At 38.7% G+C, this 17,249-nt stretch overlaps 1 protein-coding gene across 1 annotated transcript in view; it reads left to right on the forward strand.

Annotated features, from left to right (window-relative positions):
* The window catches only part of LOC124612768 (mucin-12-like), a 290,845-nt gene that overhangs the window by 239,408 nt on the left and 34,188 nt on the right, over nt 1–17,249 (forward strand). Inside the window, exons 10-11 of the mRNA XM_047141163.1 lie at nt 1,074–1,293; nt 1,368–1,626. Of these exons, the coding sequence (XP_046997119.1) occupies nt 1,074–1,293; nt 1,368–1,626 (479 nt within the window). The remainder of the gene's footprint in view (nt 1–1,073; nt 1,294–1,367; nt 1,627–17,249) is intronic.

Below are 17,249 nucleotides of genomic sequence, written 5' to 3' on the forward strand. Positions count from 1 at the left end.
TAGTACTATTCAGATAACTTCTGATGTGATTGTCAATGTAAGATGAATTGTGTGGATCACTTTGAAGCTTGGGAAATAGCCAGTTTTCTAGTGTATCTACACAAAAGATTTCTGGGTCAGTGTTTTTAATGAATAAGAATGGTCCATAACTTTGTTTACAAATGGCACAGAAGACATTAACCTTCAACAAGTCTCTTTCATGTTAAATAACTACATTAGTATTTTCACTCACCCAAAATCTGATCATATAGTGATTAAATGTAACGTAAAGATAAAAACTGGATTCCTCCAAAAATGTTAATCTTCATAAAAATTGTCCTTTGCCGTGTCCTTTAGAAATTGCAGTGCAAATCATATCTTTTGTTATGGTCATCTGGATGCTGTGGTTGCAATAACTGCAGTTTGTTGTGATACAGGCAGTATTTCAGAACTTGCCATATCCTTGGTTGAATAGTTTTAAAGTTACTACGTTGTTGTAGTGTGGATGTCAAAGAGCTTCTTTTGTAAGTTGCCTCTGAACACTTGACATTTTCATCTTATGTACATGGAAGGCCCTTTTTTTTACGTTTGCAGACACAACAGTCTTCTACAAATTTTCAATGCTACTAGTAAATTCTCTTATCATGGGGTGGATCTTTATGGAATTGTTGAAAAAATGCACATTGTTCAAGAACAATATGCTCTGATTTTGCTAATTGTAGCCCACAAAAGATTGTTCCTGTGGTGTCACCTTTTTGCTACAAACGAGCGACAGCACCATTATGGCTTTGAATTCAACTTCTGTGCAGACTGTCCAAAACATTCAGATTTTCTCTGTCAAAGAGTGTTGGATTTGTGTTTCTACCTCTTGTGGTTTGTGAGAGGTACATTTTTCAAATCTGCTCCTCCTTTTTGAATAATTCTGCATTGTATTTGATCCTGGATATTCACTCCATATGCAGTTGCAATTTGCATATTATACTGAAATAAATTTTGCTGGGAATTTACTTGTGTTTATTGGTAAGGATAATGTGTTACCATTATAATATTCATTTTATGGTTGGTTAATTTTTATTGCATGTTATTTGCTTCAGAATATACTGAAATGGTGGGGAATCTTCAAGAAGCATTTCAAATGGCAGCTGAACGTTACTTGGAATCTGATCCATCATCTGATGAAGACGCATCAGTTGAGCTACCAAAAAGGCAAAGCCACAGTAGTACATCTGGGCATGGTAATGTGCAAGGCAGTAAGAAGAAAGGAAAGACTGATAAAAACCAGGAATCGGAGGACAAGATGGAGAGTGATGAAAGGTATGAATTGTTCCCTTTATTGTTAAATATGGTTGAACCACTTTACTTCTATCATCATATTTTGTATGTTCCAGGTCACTAACACCGTCAAGTATTTTATCTGAAGCTTCAGGTGAAAGTGAAAAGGAGCCGGAGGTGTGTAGTAATAGATTTGAAAACACAGAGTCAGTACATGAAGATGGCTCTGAAAGTGCCAGCTTAAAAAATGAGAGTGAGAGTGAGAATCAGTATCCGAGGAGCACAAATGGAAACAAAAGAAATAAGAAGACAGGTGTAATTAAGAATGCAGCAGCTATTGAAGCGTTGGAACTAGCAACAGAGCAGACACTCAAGGTAACAACTTTATTCAGTTGTTTTCAAATATGTCGTTTTTTACTTTGTTTAGATATTTTCAGTTACTTTTCAGCTGTCCCCCTCAATCATTCCATCCCTTTTCAGACAGTACAAAGTACATGTTCTCTCCATTTTTGTTTGTATTGGATTACCTTTTTTGTTATTGATTGGATTCCTAATTCTTCTCTTATAGCTTCATTTCTAATTTTGTCTGCTCTAGTGCAGCCATTAACAGATTTTAGAACTTTCATTTCTGATGCTTCGGAGTGCCATAAATCTCTCTTTCTCAGCATCTAACTTGCTGCCCTGTATAATAAACAAGCAATTACCATGATTTTATAAAATTTTAGTTGTCTATTTCTTTGTTTTACCCTTAAGTAGTGGTTATATTGTGCCACCAGTGTCAGTTCCAATACAGGTGTTCATATATAGCCCCTTTGCAACATGGATCAGATGTGCAGGAATTCCTCTTTTCATAATTGCCCATGCCTTATCTGTGAATTCTGTCAAATGCTTTTTCATAATCCACAGATGCTAGGCGAGTTTGCAGATTAAATTCTTGTTGTTGTTGTGGTCTTCACTCCTGAGACTGGTTTGATGCAGCTCTCCATGCTACTCTATCCTGTGCAAGCTTCTTCATCTCCCAGTACCTACTGCAACCTACATCCTTCTGAATCTGCTTAGTGTATTGATCTCTTGGTCTCCCTCTACGATTTTTACCCTCCACGCTGCCCTCCAATGCTAAATTTGTGATCCCTTGATGCCTCAAAACATGTCCTACCAACCGATCCCTTCTTCTAGTCAAGTTGTGCCACAAACTTCTCTTCTCCCCAATCCTATTCAATACCTCCTCATTAGTTACGTGATCTACCCACCTTATCTTCAGCATTCTTCTGTAGCACCACATTTCGAAAGCTTCTATTCTCTTCTTGTCCAAACTGGTTATCGTCCATGTTTCACTTCCATACATGGCTACACTCCATACAAATACTTTTAGAAACGACTTCCTGACACTTAAATCTATACTCGATGTTAACAAATTTCTCTTCTTCAGAAACGCTTTCCTTGCCATTGCCAGTCTACATTTTATATCCTCTCTACTTCGACCATCATGAGTTATTTTACTCCCTAAATAGCAAAACTCCTTTACTACTTTAAGTGTCTCATTTCCTAATCTAATCCCCTCAGCATCACCCGATTTAATTAGACTACATTCCATTATCCTCGTTTTGCTTTTGTTGATGTTCATCTTATATCCTCCTTTCAAGACACTGTCCATTCCGTTCAACTGCTCTTCCAAGTCCTTTGCTGTCTCTGACAGAATTACAATGTCATCAGCGAACCTCAAAGTTTTTACTACTTCTCCATGAATTTTAATACCTACTCCAAATTTTTCTTTTGTTTCCTTTACTGCTTGCTCAATATACAGATTGAATAACATCGGGGAGAGGCTACAACCCTGTCTCACTCCTTTCCCAACCACTGCTTCCCTTTCATGCCCCTCGACTCTTATAACTGCCATCTGGTTTCTGTACAAATTGTAAATAGTCTTTCGCTCCCTGTATTTTACCCCTGCCACCTTCAGAATTTGAAAGAGAGTATTCCAGTTAACGTTGTCAAAAGCTTTCTCTAAGTCTACAAATGCTAGAAACGTAGGTTTGCCTTTTCTTAATCTTTCTTCTAAGATAAGTCGTAAGGTTAGTATTGCCTCACGTGTTCCAACATTTCTACGGAATCCAAACTGATCTTCCCCGAGGTCCGCTTCTACCAGTTTTTCCATTCGTCTGTAAAGAATTCGCGTTAGTATTTTGGAGCTGTGACTTATTAAACTGATAGTTCGGTAATTTTCACATCTGTCAACACCTGCTTTCTTTCGGATTGGAATTATTATATTCTTCTTGAAGTCTGTGGGTATTTCGCCTGTCTCATACATCTTGCTCACCAGATGGTAGAGTTTTGTCATGACTGGCTTTCCCAAGGCCATCAGTAGTTCTAATGGAAAGTTGTCTACTCCCAGGGCCTTGTTTTGACTCAGGTCTTTCAGTGCTCTGTCAAACTCTTCACGTAGTATCTTATCTCCCATTTCATCTTCATCTACATCCTCTTCCATTTCCATAATATTGTCCTCAAGTACATCGCCCCTCTATATACTCCTTCCACCTTTCTGCTTTCCCTTCTTTGCTTAGTACTGGGTTGCCATCTGAGCTCTTGATATTCATACAAGTGGTTCTCTTCTCTCCAAAGGTCTCTTTAATTCTCCTGTAGGCAGTATCTATCTTACCCCTAGTGAGACAAGCCTCTACATCCTTACATTTGTCCTCTAGCCATCCCTGCTTAGCCATTTTGCACTTCCTGTCGATCTCATTTTTGAGACGTTTGTATTCCTTTTTGCCTGCTTCATTTACTGCATTTTTATATTTTCTCCTTTCATCAATTAAATTCAATATTTCTTCTGTTACCGAAGGATTTCTATTGGCCCTCGTCTTTTTACCTACTTGATCCTCTGCTGCCTTCACTACTTCATCCCTCAGAGCTACCCATTCTTCTTCTACTGTATTTCTTTCTCCCATTCCTGTCAATTGTTCCCTTATGCTCTCCCTGAAACCTTGTACAACCTCTGGTTCTTTCAGTTTATCCAGGTCCCATCTCCTTAAATTCCCACCTTTTTGCAGTTTCTTCAGTTTCAATCTGCAGCTCATAACCAATAGATTGTGGTCAGAATCCACATCTGCCCCTGGAAATGTCTTACAATTTAAAACCGGGTTCCTAAATCTCTGTCTTACCATTATGTAATCTATCTGATACCTTTTAGTATCTCCAGGATTCTTCCAGGTATACAACCTTCTTTCATGATTCTTGAACCAAGTGTTAGCTATGATTAAGTTATGCTCTGTGCAAAATTCTACAAGGCGGCTTCCTCTTTCATTTCTTCCCCCCAATCCATATTCACCTACTATGTTTCCTTCTCTCCCTTTTCCTTCTGACGAATTCCAGTCACCCATGACTATTAAATTTTCGTCTCCCTTCACTACCTGAATAATTTCTTTTATCTCGTCATACATGTCATCAATTTCTTCATCATCTGCAGAGCTAGTTGGCATATAAACTTGTACTACTGTAGTAGGCATGGGCTTTGTGTCTATCTTGGCCACAATAATGCGTTCACTATGCTGTTTGTAGTAGCTAACCCGCACTCCTATTTTTTAATTCATTATTAAACCTACTCCTGCATTACCTCTATTTGATTTTGTATTGATAACCCTGTTTTCACCTGACCAAAAGTCTTGTTCCTCCTGCCACCGAACTTCACTAATTCCCACTATATCTAACTTTAACCTATCCATTTCCCTTTTTAAATTTTCTAACCTACCTGCCCGATTAAGGGATCTGACATTCCATGCTCCAATCCGTAGAATGCCAGTTTTCTTTCTCCTGATAACGACGTCCTCTTGAGTAGTCCCCGCCCGGAGATCCGAATGGGGGACTATTTTACCTCCGGAATATTTTACCCAAGAGGATGCCATCATCATTTAATCATACAGTAAAGCTGCATGTCCTCGGGAGAAATTTTGGCTGTAGTTTCCCCTTGCTTTCAGCCGTTCGCAGTACCAGCACAGCAAGGCCGTTTTGCTTAGTGTTACAAGGCCAGATCAGTCAATCATCCAGACTGTTGCCCCTGCAACTACTGAAAAGGCTGCTGCCCCTCTTCAGGAACCACATGTTTGTCTGGCCTCTCAACAGATGCCCCTCCGTTGTGGTTGCACCTACGGTACGGCCATCTGTATCGCTGAGGCACACAAGCCTCCCCACCAACGGCAAGGTCCGTGGTTCATGGGGGGATTAAATTCTTGTCTCTTTGTAAATTCTATGTTTCAGTGCAACAACATTATCTGTGCTTAATCTCCCCTTTCGGAAAGCTCTTTGTTCCTTTGCTATTTTCGATTCCTCTGGTATCCCATATTTTTTACCCAGCAAATGTTGAAGATATGTAGAATTCTTAATTCTGTGGTAATTCCTCAGTGTTTAATCAATTTGGCACTTATTCCATCTGGGGTGATTTTTGCTGTTTTATTTTTAAGAAAATTGCCTTCAGTTCTGTCAGTTCAGTGTAGGCCGTTCATTGCAGTTGTTCTCTTTTATCTGCTTCTTTGATTTCTGGATTGTACAATAGTTCTCCATAATAATCCAGTCAGACAGTTGTATTACATATAGATTTACAGTATCTCTATCTTCTTTGTTCAAATATTTCGTTAATTTGTATGCTATTTCATGTCTCCTATCGTATTAGTCTCTGCTTACAAACACATCCCACAATGTACTATGTGATGATCTTACTATTGCGTTTGCTTCATTTGTTTTTCTGATGGTATTGCTCTTTAGCTTCTAATGATTCCTTCTGTAAGTACTCATTATATGCTTTTTGTGTATTTGTCATTGGTTTTTGTATCTCTTTGTTCCATATTTTTAAACCTCTTATCCAATTGGACCAATGTATTTCACCTAACACTTCACTTGCTATCTGTTTTATAGGATTTTTAATATTAGACCAGTCTTTGTTTGTGTCTTCAGTAGTTGGTATTTCATTCAGTAGTTGCGTGAGTATGTTCTGGCACAGTTTTTTTATGCTATGTTCTTGCGACAGAGGTATCTTAAATCTTTTGTTTAAATTTTCCTCAACTTTGATTTTATTTTTTATTACTTTTCCCATCTTGTCCATAGATGGAATTTTGATTTTGCAAGGCAGCAGTCCATATTTATGTTGTTACGTCTATATACTTGAGTGTCTGTTATCATTGGAGCGAACTTTTGATTATTATATAAGTGTTAGTGACCAGTAACCTTGTGCAGATACATGTAAATTAGCATATGCCTTTCTTCTTTAAGAAGGCGCTTATCTTCAATTCATTAAATGTTATGAATTCCCTTGGTTTTGCTCCATTTTGATTTACAGTCATCTTCCTCATTAGTACCTGTTAAATTAGAAACTGGTACTTTTTGAAATCTCGTCTTTAAGTCTCCTATTAAAGTTACTTGGTTGTTATAATTTGCTTTATTTAGACATGTCTGAAGTTCTTCATAGTAAATGTCGTGTTTCTTTTTCTTCCCTTCCTCAGGTGCACAAGTTCCTGTTAGATGTCCCCTGTCGGATTTTAATCTTACTGCTAAGAGGCTTTCATTTACTAAACTTATTTTATACCTCCATTTTTTTGTCTATTAAAACTGCTATTCCACAACGTGATCTTGGTGTTTGAGTAACTTTATTGTAAAGCATGATATAGTCTTTTGGCTTTTTTGTGCCTTTGTTTCTGTGACCACACCAATATTTATTGTATGCTCTTGGAGAATTCTCTTTAGTTCACTTTCATTTGATCCTAGTCCCTGTGCATATCATTTGGCCACATTTAGTACACCCATTAAACCATTTTTGATGTCCGTGTTCGTACCTAGTAGTTTTCTCTGATACTTGATGTGAGACATTGTAGTGTGTACCTTTGTACATATATGGGTTACCAGCCCATATCAAAACCCCACCCAGGTAGGGCAGGTAATTCCCCCTCCCCCCTCTAGCCTTTGATGAGTCAATGCTTAACTGCTAGGCAACAGTGTTTTTAGGTTCCTTTGAAGATTTATCTTCTGCCAGTTAAGTCATTCCAGAGAACTCTTCTTCCGTCCTAACTGCTGTTGGGTTCTTCACCATTAGATACAGAAGAGGAAACGAAAACTGCCCTCGTGCCTTGAACCTTATACCGTTGGGGCCGAAAAAATAAAAATGAGAGTTGGCCAAGGGAGACTGATAAAAATGAAAACAGAAGAATCTTAATAATTAAGATAATCCCAGTTACTTCACATTAATTGTCAGATTTTTCTGTGAGTGTGTGTAATTAAAGATGTTAGTTCCACTTTCTTCTGCCATTGTTACCACTGAAATGATGCTTATGGAGCACTTCAATGTTTTTGCATACGTTTAATGTGTCAGCTCATTTTGGGCTCAGTGGGACAAAGAGAGACAGTTGATGAAATGCAAAGTAACGAACATTAATACTGACTGTGTGGTAAAACTGGTGGGCATATAATGATTTCTGAGTTAAAGAAAAATTTGACAAGGTGTGTGCTAGTTGATCATTGTTTAGTCAGATTTAAGTATGAAAGTCTTATCAAACTGAATGAACCAAAAAAATAGTGAAGTGAGTGTTGCATTAAATCCGTGTGTTTTGTTGTCTTGCATTACTAAACACTATATAAATTCACCTAATTTACAAGATTCTTAGATGAATATAGTATATTTGTTTGACACTTAATCAGCCATGGACAAGTAATATTAATACTTATAATAATAATAATAATAATAATAATAATAATCGTGAAAAGGCAACATATTTGGATATTGGTGTTATGATGTGTAACAATGACAAATTTAACAGATATTATCTTGATTTCAGAATGATACTTCAGATGATAACATCAGTTTTTACACTGTCAGTAACCATAGAATAAAAAATAATCCGTGGTAATATATTATTTTTTGTGTGTCATGTTGGAGTGCCCAATGTCAACTTGGAAACAAATGTTACTGGAAAGTAGTTGATAGAATAACAAGAACAACATGCTGAATTAATTTTAAAAAGGAGTGGTGGTTTATACATTTTGTGGGTTTAGTATTTGAATTTTTTTCTTAAATTAGGATAAATTCTCATGTCAATGAAGTAGCTTTCTAATGTAATTGGATGGATAAAAAAAAGTACTAACCAAGCAGTGGCAGGAGAACACACATATAAAAAAAGGGTTTACATAGGCAAGCTTTCAGAGCCAGTGGCGCCTTCTTCCAGCAGAAGGGTTGAAGGGGAAGCAAGGAGGTGTGAAGGAAAATTACTGGAGAGATTTAGGAAAAGGGGTAGAGTTTGGGAAAGTCTCCCGTGATACGGGGTTCTGGCTGACTTTCCAGAGCTCTGCCACTTTTCCTAAACCTCTCCAGTCCTTTTCCTACACACATCCTTTCTTCTCCTTCAATCCTTCTGCTGGAAGGAGGAGCCACTGCCTCCAAAAGGTTGCATATGTAAAACTTTTTTTTGTACACGTGTTTTCCTGCCGCCGCTTTGTGAGTAGATTTTTTTATCCATCCAACTACATTATATTGTCAAAAATTGATTAAGTTGTAGCATTCATTTATTTTCATGGAAATAATGCCACAAGTGATAATCCATATTGAGTCTTTTATGCTACTACAACTTTTCAGATTCAGGAGGATTTATAATGCAAACATCTCTCCCTGTGAAAGTATTTAATGTCATGCAGCAGATGTTTTTCCTTTTATTTAACAGAAAATGTAATCTGACTCAATACAATGTTTATTTGTAAGCTCACATAACATTACTGAACAGCTTTTTAGATAAAACAAACAAATTCATTCATGACCAAATAATCTCAAAAAGTATTTTGTAATGCATTTGAGATGGTATGGTTGTGATTATGGAGTACATTGGCAGCTTTACCACGTTTTTGCTTTGGCAGAGGTACAGCGTTCCTATGGATGAGTAGAAGATATCATAGAAGAAGAATGATGGTTACCTGATTTTGATATAGAAACTGTGTGGATAACAGCTTGACCAAAACTGAACAATATTGAACTGGATGATGTTGGCCAGTTAAATTATTACGTGAGAAGTTAGAAACTAAAGCAAATGAGACAGAAGCTCAAAAACAAGTCGACTGAAATAAAGCATTTCTAATGAAGGTGTCAGAAGCTTGAACATAGTAGGGAAGTTAGAAAATCTGAAAAGGTAAATGCAGAGGCTCAGTCTAGATATAGTAGGGGTGTGTGAAATGAAATGGAAAGAAGATGAGGATTTCTGGTTACATGAGTGTAGGGTAATATCAACAGCAGGAGAAAATGGTATAACGGGAGTAGGATTCGTTACGAATTGGAAGGTAGGATAGAGAATGTGTTACTGTGAACAGTTCAGTGATAGGCTTGTTCTTATCAGAGTCGACAGCAGGAATAACACGGTGTTTGGTACTGTTGAAGAGGAATGGACATCTCTAAAAAGGGCAGTCGCGTAAGTTGGAAAGGAAGACATCGGTACAAAGAAGGTAACTGCGAAGAAACCATGGGTAATGAAAGAAATACTTCAGATGATCGACAAAAAAAGGAAGTACAAAAATGTTCCAGGAAATTCAAGAATACAGAAACACAAGTTGCTGAGGAATGAAATGTCTAGGAAGTACAGGGAAACAAAGATGAAATGGCTGCATGAAAAATGTGAAGAAATCAAAAAAGAAATGATTGTTGAAAGGACTGACTCAACATGCAGGAAAGTCAAAATAACCCTCAGTGAAATTAAAAGCAAGGGTGGTAACATTAAGAGTGCAACAGGAATTCCACTGTTAAATGCAGAGGAGAGAGTGGATAGGTGGAAAGAGCACATTGAAGGCCTCTGAGGGGGAATATTTGTCTGATGTGATAGACGAAGAAACAGGAGTCAATTTAGAAGAGATCAGGGATCCAGAATTAGAATCAGAATTTAAGGGAGCTTTGGAGGACTTAAGACCACACAAGGCAGATGAGATAGATAACATTCCATCAGAATTTCTAAAATCATTGTGGAAAGTGGCAACAAAATGACTATTCAGGTTGGTTTGTGTGTGTGTGTGTGTGTGTGTGTGTGTGTGTGTGTGTGTGTGTGTGTGTGTGTGTGTGTCTGGCACCATACTATTTGAATTTTGGAAAAATATCATCCACACAATTCTGAAGACTGCAAGAGCTGACAAGTGGGAGAACTACCTCACAATCAGCTTCATAGCTCATGTATCTCTAAGTTGCTGACGAGAATGATACATAGAAGAATGGAAAAGAAAATTGAGGATGCATTAAATGACGATCAGTTTGGCTTCCTAAAGGTAAGGGCAGCAGAGAGAGAATTCTGACGTTATGGTTGATAATGGAAGCAAGACTAACGAAAAATCAAGACACATTCGTAGGACTTGTCGACCTGGAAAAAGCAATCGACAATGTAAAATGGTGCAAGGTGTTGAAATTCTGAGGAAAATAGGGTTAAGCTATAGGGTGAGATGGGTAATATACAATGTGTACAAGAGCCAAGAGGGAATAATAAGAGTGGACAACCAACAATGAAATACTCGAATTAAAAAGGATGTAAGACTGGGATGTAGTCTTCCGCCCCACTGTTCAGTCTGTACATCGAAGAAGCAATGATAGAAATAAAAGGAAGTTTCAGCAGTAGGATTAAAATTCAAGGTGAAAGGATATCAATGATGCAATTCACTGATGATATTGCTATCATGAGTGGAAGTGAAGAAGAATTACATGATCTGCTGAATGGAATGAGCAGTCTAATGAGTACAAAATATGGATTGAGAGTAAACTGGAGAAAGACAAAAGTAATGAGAAGTAGCAGAAATGAAAACAGCGAAGAACTTATCAGACTGGATGGTCACAAAGTAGATGAAGTTAAGGAATTCTGCTCCATAGGCAACAAAATAACCAATGACGAATGGAGCAAGGAGGACATCAAAAGCAGACTAGCATGGCAGAAAGGGCATTCATGGCCAAGAGAAGGCTACTAACTTTCAAACATAGGCCTTAATTTGAGGAAGAAATTTATGAGAATGTGCGTTTGGAGCACAGCATTGATGGTAGTGAAACATGGACTAGGGGAAAACCGGAATAGGATCAAATCGAAGCATTTGAGATGTGCTACAGACATATGTTGAAAATGAGATGTACTGATAAAGGTAAGAAATGAAGTCGTACTGCGCAGAATCGTAGAGGAAAGGAATACTTGGAAAAGACTGACAAGGAGAATGGGCAGGATGATAGGACATCCGTTAAAGATATGAGGGAATGGCTTCCATGTTTCTGGAGGGAGCTGTAGAAAAGGACAGAGATAGGAATACATCCAGCTGATAATTGAGGACGTAGATTGCAGGTGCTAATCTGAAATGAAGAGATTGGCAGAGGAGAAGAATTCCTGGCAGGTCGCATCAAATCAGTCAGAAGACTGATGACTCAAAAAAATGAAGACCTGATAGCGTAATAAAGGGATTTAAGTTTGATTGAGTCAGATTAATCCAGAGAAGTAGGAGACAATTTGGATACCAACACACTTCCCAAAGGAAGGCTTGAAGTTCCCAAGAATGAAATGAAGATAGAATTGAAGGTCAGGAAAGTATTAATAGAACATAACTGAAAAGTGATCTTGAAGATATTAATTTTAACAAACTAAGGGTCATACAAGAGAAACTTTAGTAGTGGGTTTAGTACCTACAAAGAGCAACATCTTTTTCACTGTGTTATGTTTTGTAAAGTATTTCATGGTGGTGGTGGTGGTGGTGGTGGTTAGTGTTTAACATCCCGTCGACAACGAGGTCATTAGAGACGGAGCGCAAGCTCGGGTTAGGGAAGGATTGGGAAGGAAATCGGCCGTGCCCTTTCAAAGGAACCATCTCGGCATTCGCCTGAAACGATTTAGGGAAATCACGGAAAACCTAAATCAGGATGGCCGGAGACGGGATTGAACCGTCGTCCTCCCGAATGCGAGTCCAGTGTGCTAACCACTGCGCCACCTCGCTCGGTGGGTATTTCATGGGTTGGTACCAAATGGGCGGGGAAAAAAAGAAGAAGAAGAAGAGTTTCAACAAGAGAGAATGCTCGAAGTTTTTAAGATGCCACTGGAAGGAAATAAGCTGTAGGTAAAATACCATCAAGAGCACCATAGAGAGAAAAATGTAAGCTGGAGGAAAGCATCTAAAAAGAACCTATGGACAAAAATTAGGAATGATATAGATGCCACAGTTAAAGGAACTAATAAACCAGTCACTAAGTTCTCTCTCTCTCTCTCTCTCTCTCTCTCTCTCTCTCTCTCTCTCTCTCTCTCTCTCTCTCTCTCTGTGTGTGTGTGTGTGTGTGTGTGTGTGTGTGTGTGTGTGTGTGTGGAGAGAGAGAGAGGGGGGGGGGGGGAGGGGGGCCGAGAGAGAGAGAGAGAGAGAGAGAGAGAGAGAGAGAGAGAGAGAGAGAGAGAGAGTATTGGGATCCCATCGTTATAATCCGAGAGTAAGAAATTAAGAAACAATTAGCTACTGTGAAGAGCAGAAACGCTTAACTAGAGCAAGAACTTGCTGGAAACTGAAAAACCGGGTGTACCTCTCAAGGCATCTGTGCTGTATTCATGCTTCCTTGAATGTAGTGGGTGAACTGTGGCATATTCCTATTCAAAGTGATATCTTTTGTAATCATGGCAGTTTGTCCATGGTATTTTCCAAGTGAAATCAGCAAAAACACATCATACTGTGCTGTTGCTAAGTGCAGCAACTCTGGGCATAGAACTGAGGGTATTCTTTACCATTGATTTCCGAAAGACTTAGAACTTAATCATGAATAATTGTCTCATTGCAAACTAGAGGACAAGGTCAGTATTAAAAACACAAGGATATGTTCCAAACAATTTCATCTTCAGGATTACAAATGCGACATGCAAAATGGGTTGTTGGGTTTACCTGCAGGAAATTTGCTGAACTCAGATGCAGTTCCATCCCAAAAACTATGAAACTGGCATGGAAATAAACCTGTTGCTGCAAGTTCTAACAACATAGAAGACAACGTAGCAGAAAGAGAACGACGTAGTAACAACAGACCATGGAAGAGGGCTCTCAAAATGTTGGAAGTTTTGTCTACCGGGCAAACAAAACTGTACAAGTCAGTTAACATAGAAATTCCTTCTGATCCCATCGTTATAATCAGAGAGCAAGAAATTAAGGCATTAAGAAAGAATTGGCTACTGTGAAGAGCAGAAACGCTTAAACAGAGCAAAAACATGCAGAAAGTTAAAAAACCGGGTGTACCTCTCAAGGCATCTGTTCCTGCTAGTAAAAACATGGGAAGAGTAAGTAAGGAACTTAATATTACGGTATATTGTCTCAGGATTTCACCCAAGGATAAATTCAACGCCTGGTGAAGGAAGGAAAAAAAGTGTAAAATGAAGTTCAGAAGACATTGCAAATGCTCTTTTTTTTTACAGTGTTCTCTTCAAAAGTATATGCTTATCTAAGAAGAAAGGACTAGCCTTCACTCTCTCAATCAGTGCTCCAAAAATGGACAAAGCAGTTAAGTGCCAATCAGGCATTTGAAAGGTTCAAGTGGCTCTAAGCACTATGGAACTTAACATCTGATGTCATCAGTCCCCTAGACTTAGAACTACTTAAACCTAACTAACCTAAGGACATCACACACACCCATGCCCGAGGCAGGATTCGAACCTGCAACCGTAGCAGCAGCGCTGTTCCAGACTGAAGCGCCTAGAACCGCTCGGCCACATTTGAAAGGAAGCACTACATTTACCTAAGGTTAGGTCACCATTTGAGGCTATGGGTTCGATGAAATGAACTTTCGACAGTGGTGGTGCTGCCACAATACATCTGATGATGTCATAGTTGGGTCAATACAAAAATGTTGAAATATCCATGATAAGAAGTTTATTTTCAAAGTGGAGCAGCCAATCTACACTATGTGATCAAAAGTATCCAGACACCTGGCTGAAAGTGACTTAGAAGTTCGTGGCGCCCTCCATCGGTAATACTGGAATTCAGTATGATGTTGGCCCACCCTTAACCTGGATGACTCTTGCAGGCATATGTTCAGTCTAGTGCTGGAAGGTTTCTTGGGGAATGGAAGCCCATTCTTCACAGAATGCTGCACTGAGGAGAAGTATCGATGTCCATCAGTGAGGCCTGGCAAGAAGTTGGAATTCCAAAATATCCCAAAGGTGTTCTATAGGGTTCATGTCAGGACTCTGTGCAGGCCAGTCCATTACAGGGATGTTATTGCCGTGTAAGTACTCTACCACAGACCGTGCAATACGAACAGGTGCTTGATCGTGTTGAAAGGTGCAGTCGTCATCCCCGAATTACTCTTCAAAAGTGGGAAGCAAGAAGGTGCTTAAAACATCGATGTAGACCTATGCTGTGATAGGGCCACATAAAACAACAAGGGGTGCAAGCCCCTTCGTGAGAAACATGACCACACCATAACACCACCACCTCCAAATTTTACTGTTGGCACTACACATGCTGGCAGATGATGTTTACTGGGCATTCGCCATATCTACACCCTGCCAACGGATTGCCACATAGTGTACCATGATTCATCACTCTACACAACTTTTTTCTGCTGTTCAGTCGTCCAATGTTTATGCTCCTTACACCGTTTCACATTTACAAGCGTGATGTGTGGGTTATGAGCAGCTGCTCAACCATGAAATCCAAGTTTTCTCACCTCCCACCTAACTGTCATAGTACTCGCATTGGATCCTGATGAAGTTTGGAATTCCTGTGTAATGGTCTGGATAGATGTCTGCCTATTACACATTACGACCTTCTTCAACTGTCTGCGGTCTCTGTCAGTCAACAGACGAGGTTGGCCTGTACACTTTTGTGCTGTATGTCTCCCTTCACGTTTACACTTCACTATCACATCAGAAACAGTGGACCTAGGGATGTTTACGGGTGTGGAAATCTCGCATACAGACGTATGACACAAGTGACACCCAATCACCTGACCACGTTCAAAGTCCGCGAGTTCCGCAGGGTGCCCCATTCTGCTCTCTCACAATGTCTAATGACCACTGAGGTCGCTGATTTGGAGTACCTGGCAGTAGTTGGCAGCACTATGCACCTAACATGAAAAACGTATGTTTTTGGGGGTATCTGGATACTTTTGATCAGATAGTGTATCACGATCATGATGTGACACTCTTAAGCTGTAAGTTTTTGTGATGGGTCATTTATAGCTAGCTTTGGATGTTAACAAGTGTTGTCATCAGTGCTTCTACTGCTTAACATTTCCTTTCGAAAATTTCAAATAGTACTTCTTTTGAATCATCTTGAACTCAATGAGTCAGATGCTAAAAATGGGATCAAGACAGACATGAAAATTGTTTTGCAGTGCAAAATTCCCATTAGTGAGAGTGTGATTGTCCCATGTGGGCTGCTAAGTTACGTAACACATTGCTGACCAATCAAAGTGTACTCGCCAGAATGCCCAACCTTTCTAGTCTATGTACCTTGGATATTGTTCTCATTTTTATCCTCAAGAACATTAAAAACAAAAATTAAGTTTAGTACAAGGGGTAAACAATATGCAGTACTATGTCATGACAATAATTCATTAGTGGTCATTACGTAAATGCTCTTCATAAGTACAGATGAAAGGATATTTACATTGGCTACTTACTTGATAGTGTTATTTGGGCAGTAAACTTCACTTTAAAATATTTGACATAATAAGAATGAACCCAAAAATGAGTGGGAGTGATAAGTGGTTGTTATCTATGAGAAGCTGGCTCAAAAAAGTTTGGAGTTCTATGTGTATGTAAAACTCCAAACTGCAGGTGAAATTGGCTCATTAGGTGTGTGGACGTCCAATATATGAAGTTTCTACTTGGAATTACTATTTAAGAAAATATTGTGTTTTTTAACTTTGGGATTAGCTGTAAAGTTGCTGTTGCTCAATTTATCTCCATGGTGGTGACAATAATTTTTGACAAAGATATGAAATAAAAGGTTGATTAAAGGGGTGGGGGAGTCAGTGAAGAAGCATTGCCAAGATAAACTGCAGGGAGGCATAGACTGTAACACAGTGACTGTAATCATAACAAAGGCTTAATCTGTGAAGACTGAATGACAGGTATAACTGTGTCAGCCATTGGCACTTGTCAAAACTTGTAATTAACATATAGTAATGTGCGCAGTGTCATAACTAGTCGCAACTGCTAGCAATCGCAATCTTGGGCGATTCATCCGTAGCAGATTTAATATGTAAACAAATTAAATATTTCTTTACGATAATATCCATGTACTTTTTACAGGAATCGTATAATTTGATTCTCAACTTACAACAGAGAAACAGTATGAAATAACATGATGCTTGATATACTTTTAGTACCTGAAATTCAAGTTAAAATATAAATGGTATTGTTTGGTATCAAAATATAAATGGTATTGTTTGGTATCAGTCATCTGCTACCATTCTTAAGCATAGATTTGATCATTAGTGGACAATAATGAATCGCTCATATGCAGAGCAAGACGTCTATCAACTGCAATCTTGAAATACTTATTTTCTTTCTCTTTTTATTAAATGGTATTCTATTTCTAATTGTATTTGAAAGGTATTGGCAGGACAAGTACAGTGATATGATGCTTGTTAACATTAGCATTGAAACTTTCGCAGAAGTATTCTCAGGAATATACCAAAACTGAGACAAAAAGAAGCTAGAGTGTGCTGTTTTGGTGCCAACACCACCATCCAAGACTTTCGTGCCACACTTGCTCATTATAGGTAGCAAGAGATAGGCTGAGGTTACTGTGTTAAAAAAAATTCCTCCTGGCACTACTTAATCCAACAGAGATACATGGTCAGCTACAGTTTTTTATGAGTTGGCCGATATGCCATCTTCAAGCATATCAAAAGGGGCTTAGGAGAACTATTTCAAATCTGCATATGCCCTCACGTTCAAGCAGTTTTTGTGAAACCAGCAACATTTTTCTCACTCAGATTTCCATTTAAGCCAGTGCTGTGGCTTTTAATGGGTGACTTGTCAGCACCAAAAGAG

Source organism: Schistocerca americana, chromosome 4, assembly GCF_021461395.2.
Source record: "Schistocerca americana isolate TAMUIC-IGC-003095 chromosome 4, iqSchAmer2.1, whole genome shotgun sequence".
NCBI classification, from domain to species: Eukaryota; Metazoa; Arthropoda; class Insecta; order Orthoptera; family Acrididae; genus Schistocerca; species Schistocerca americana.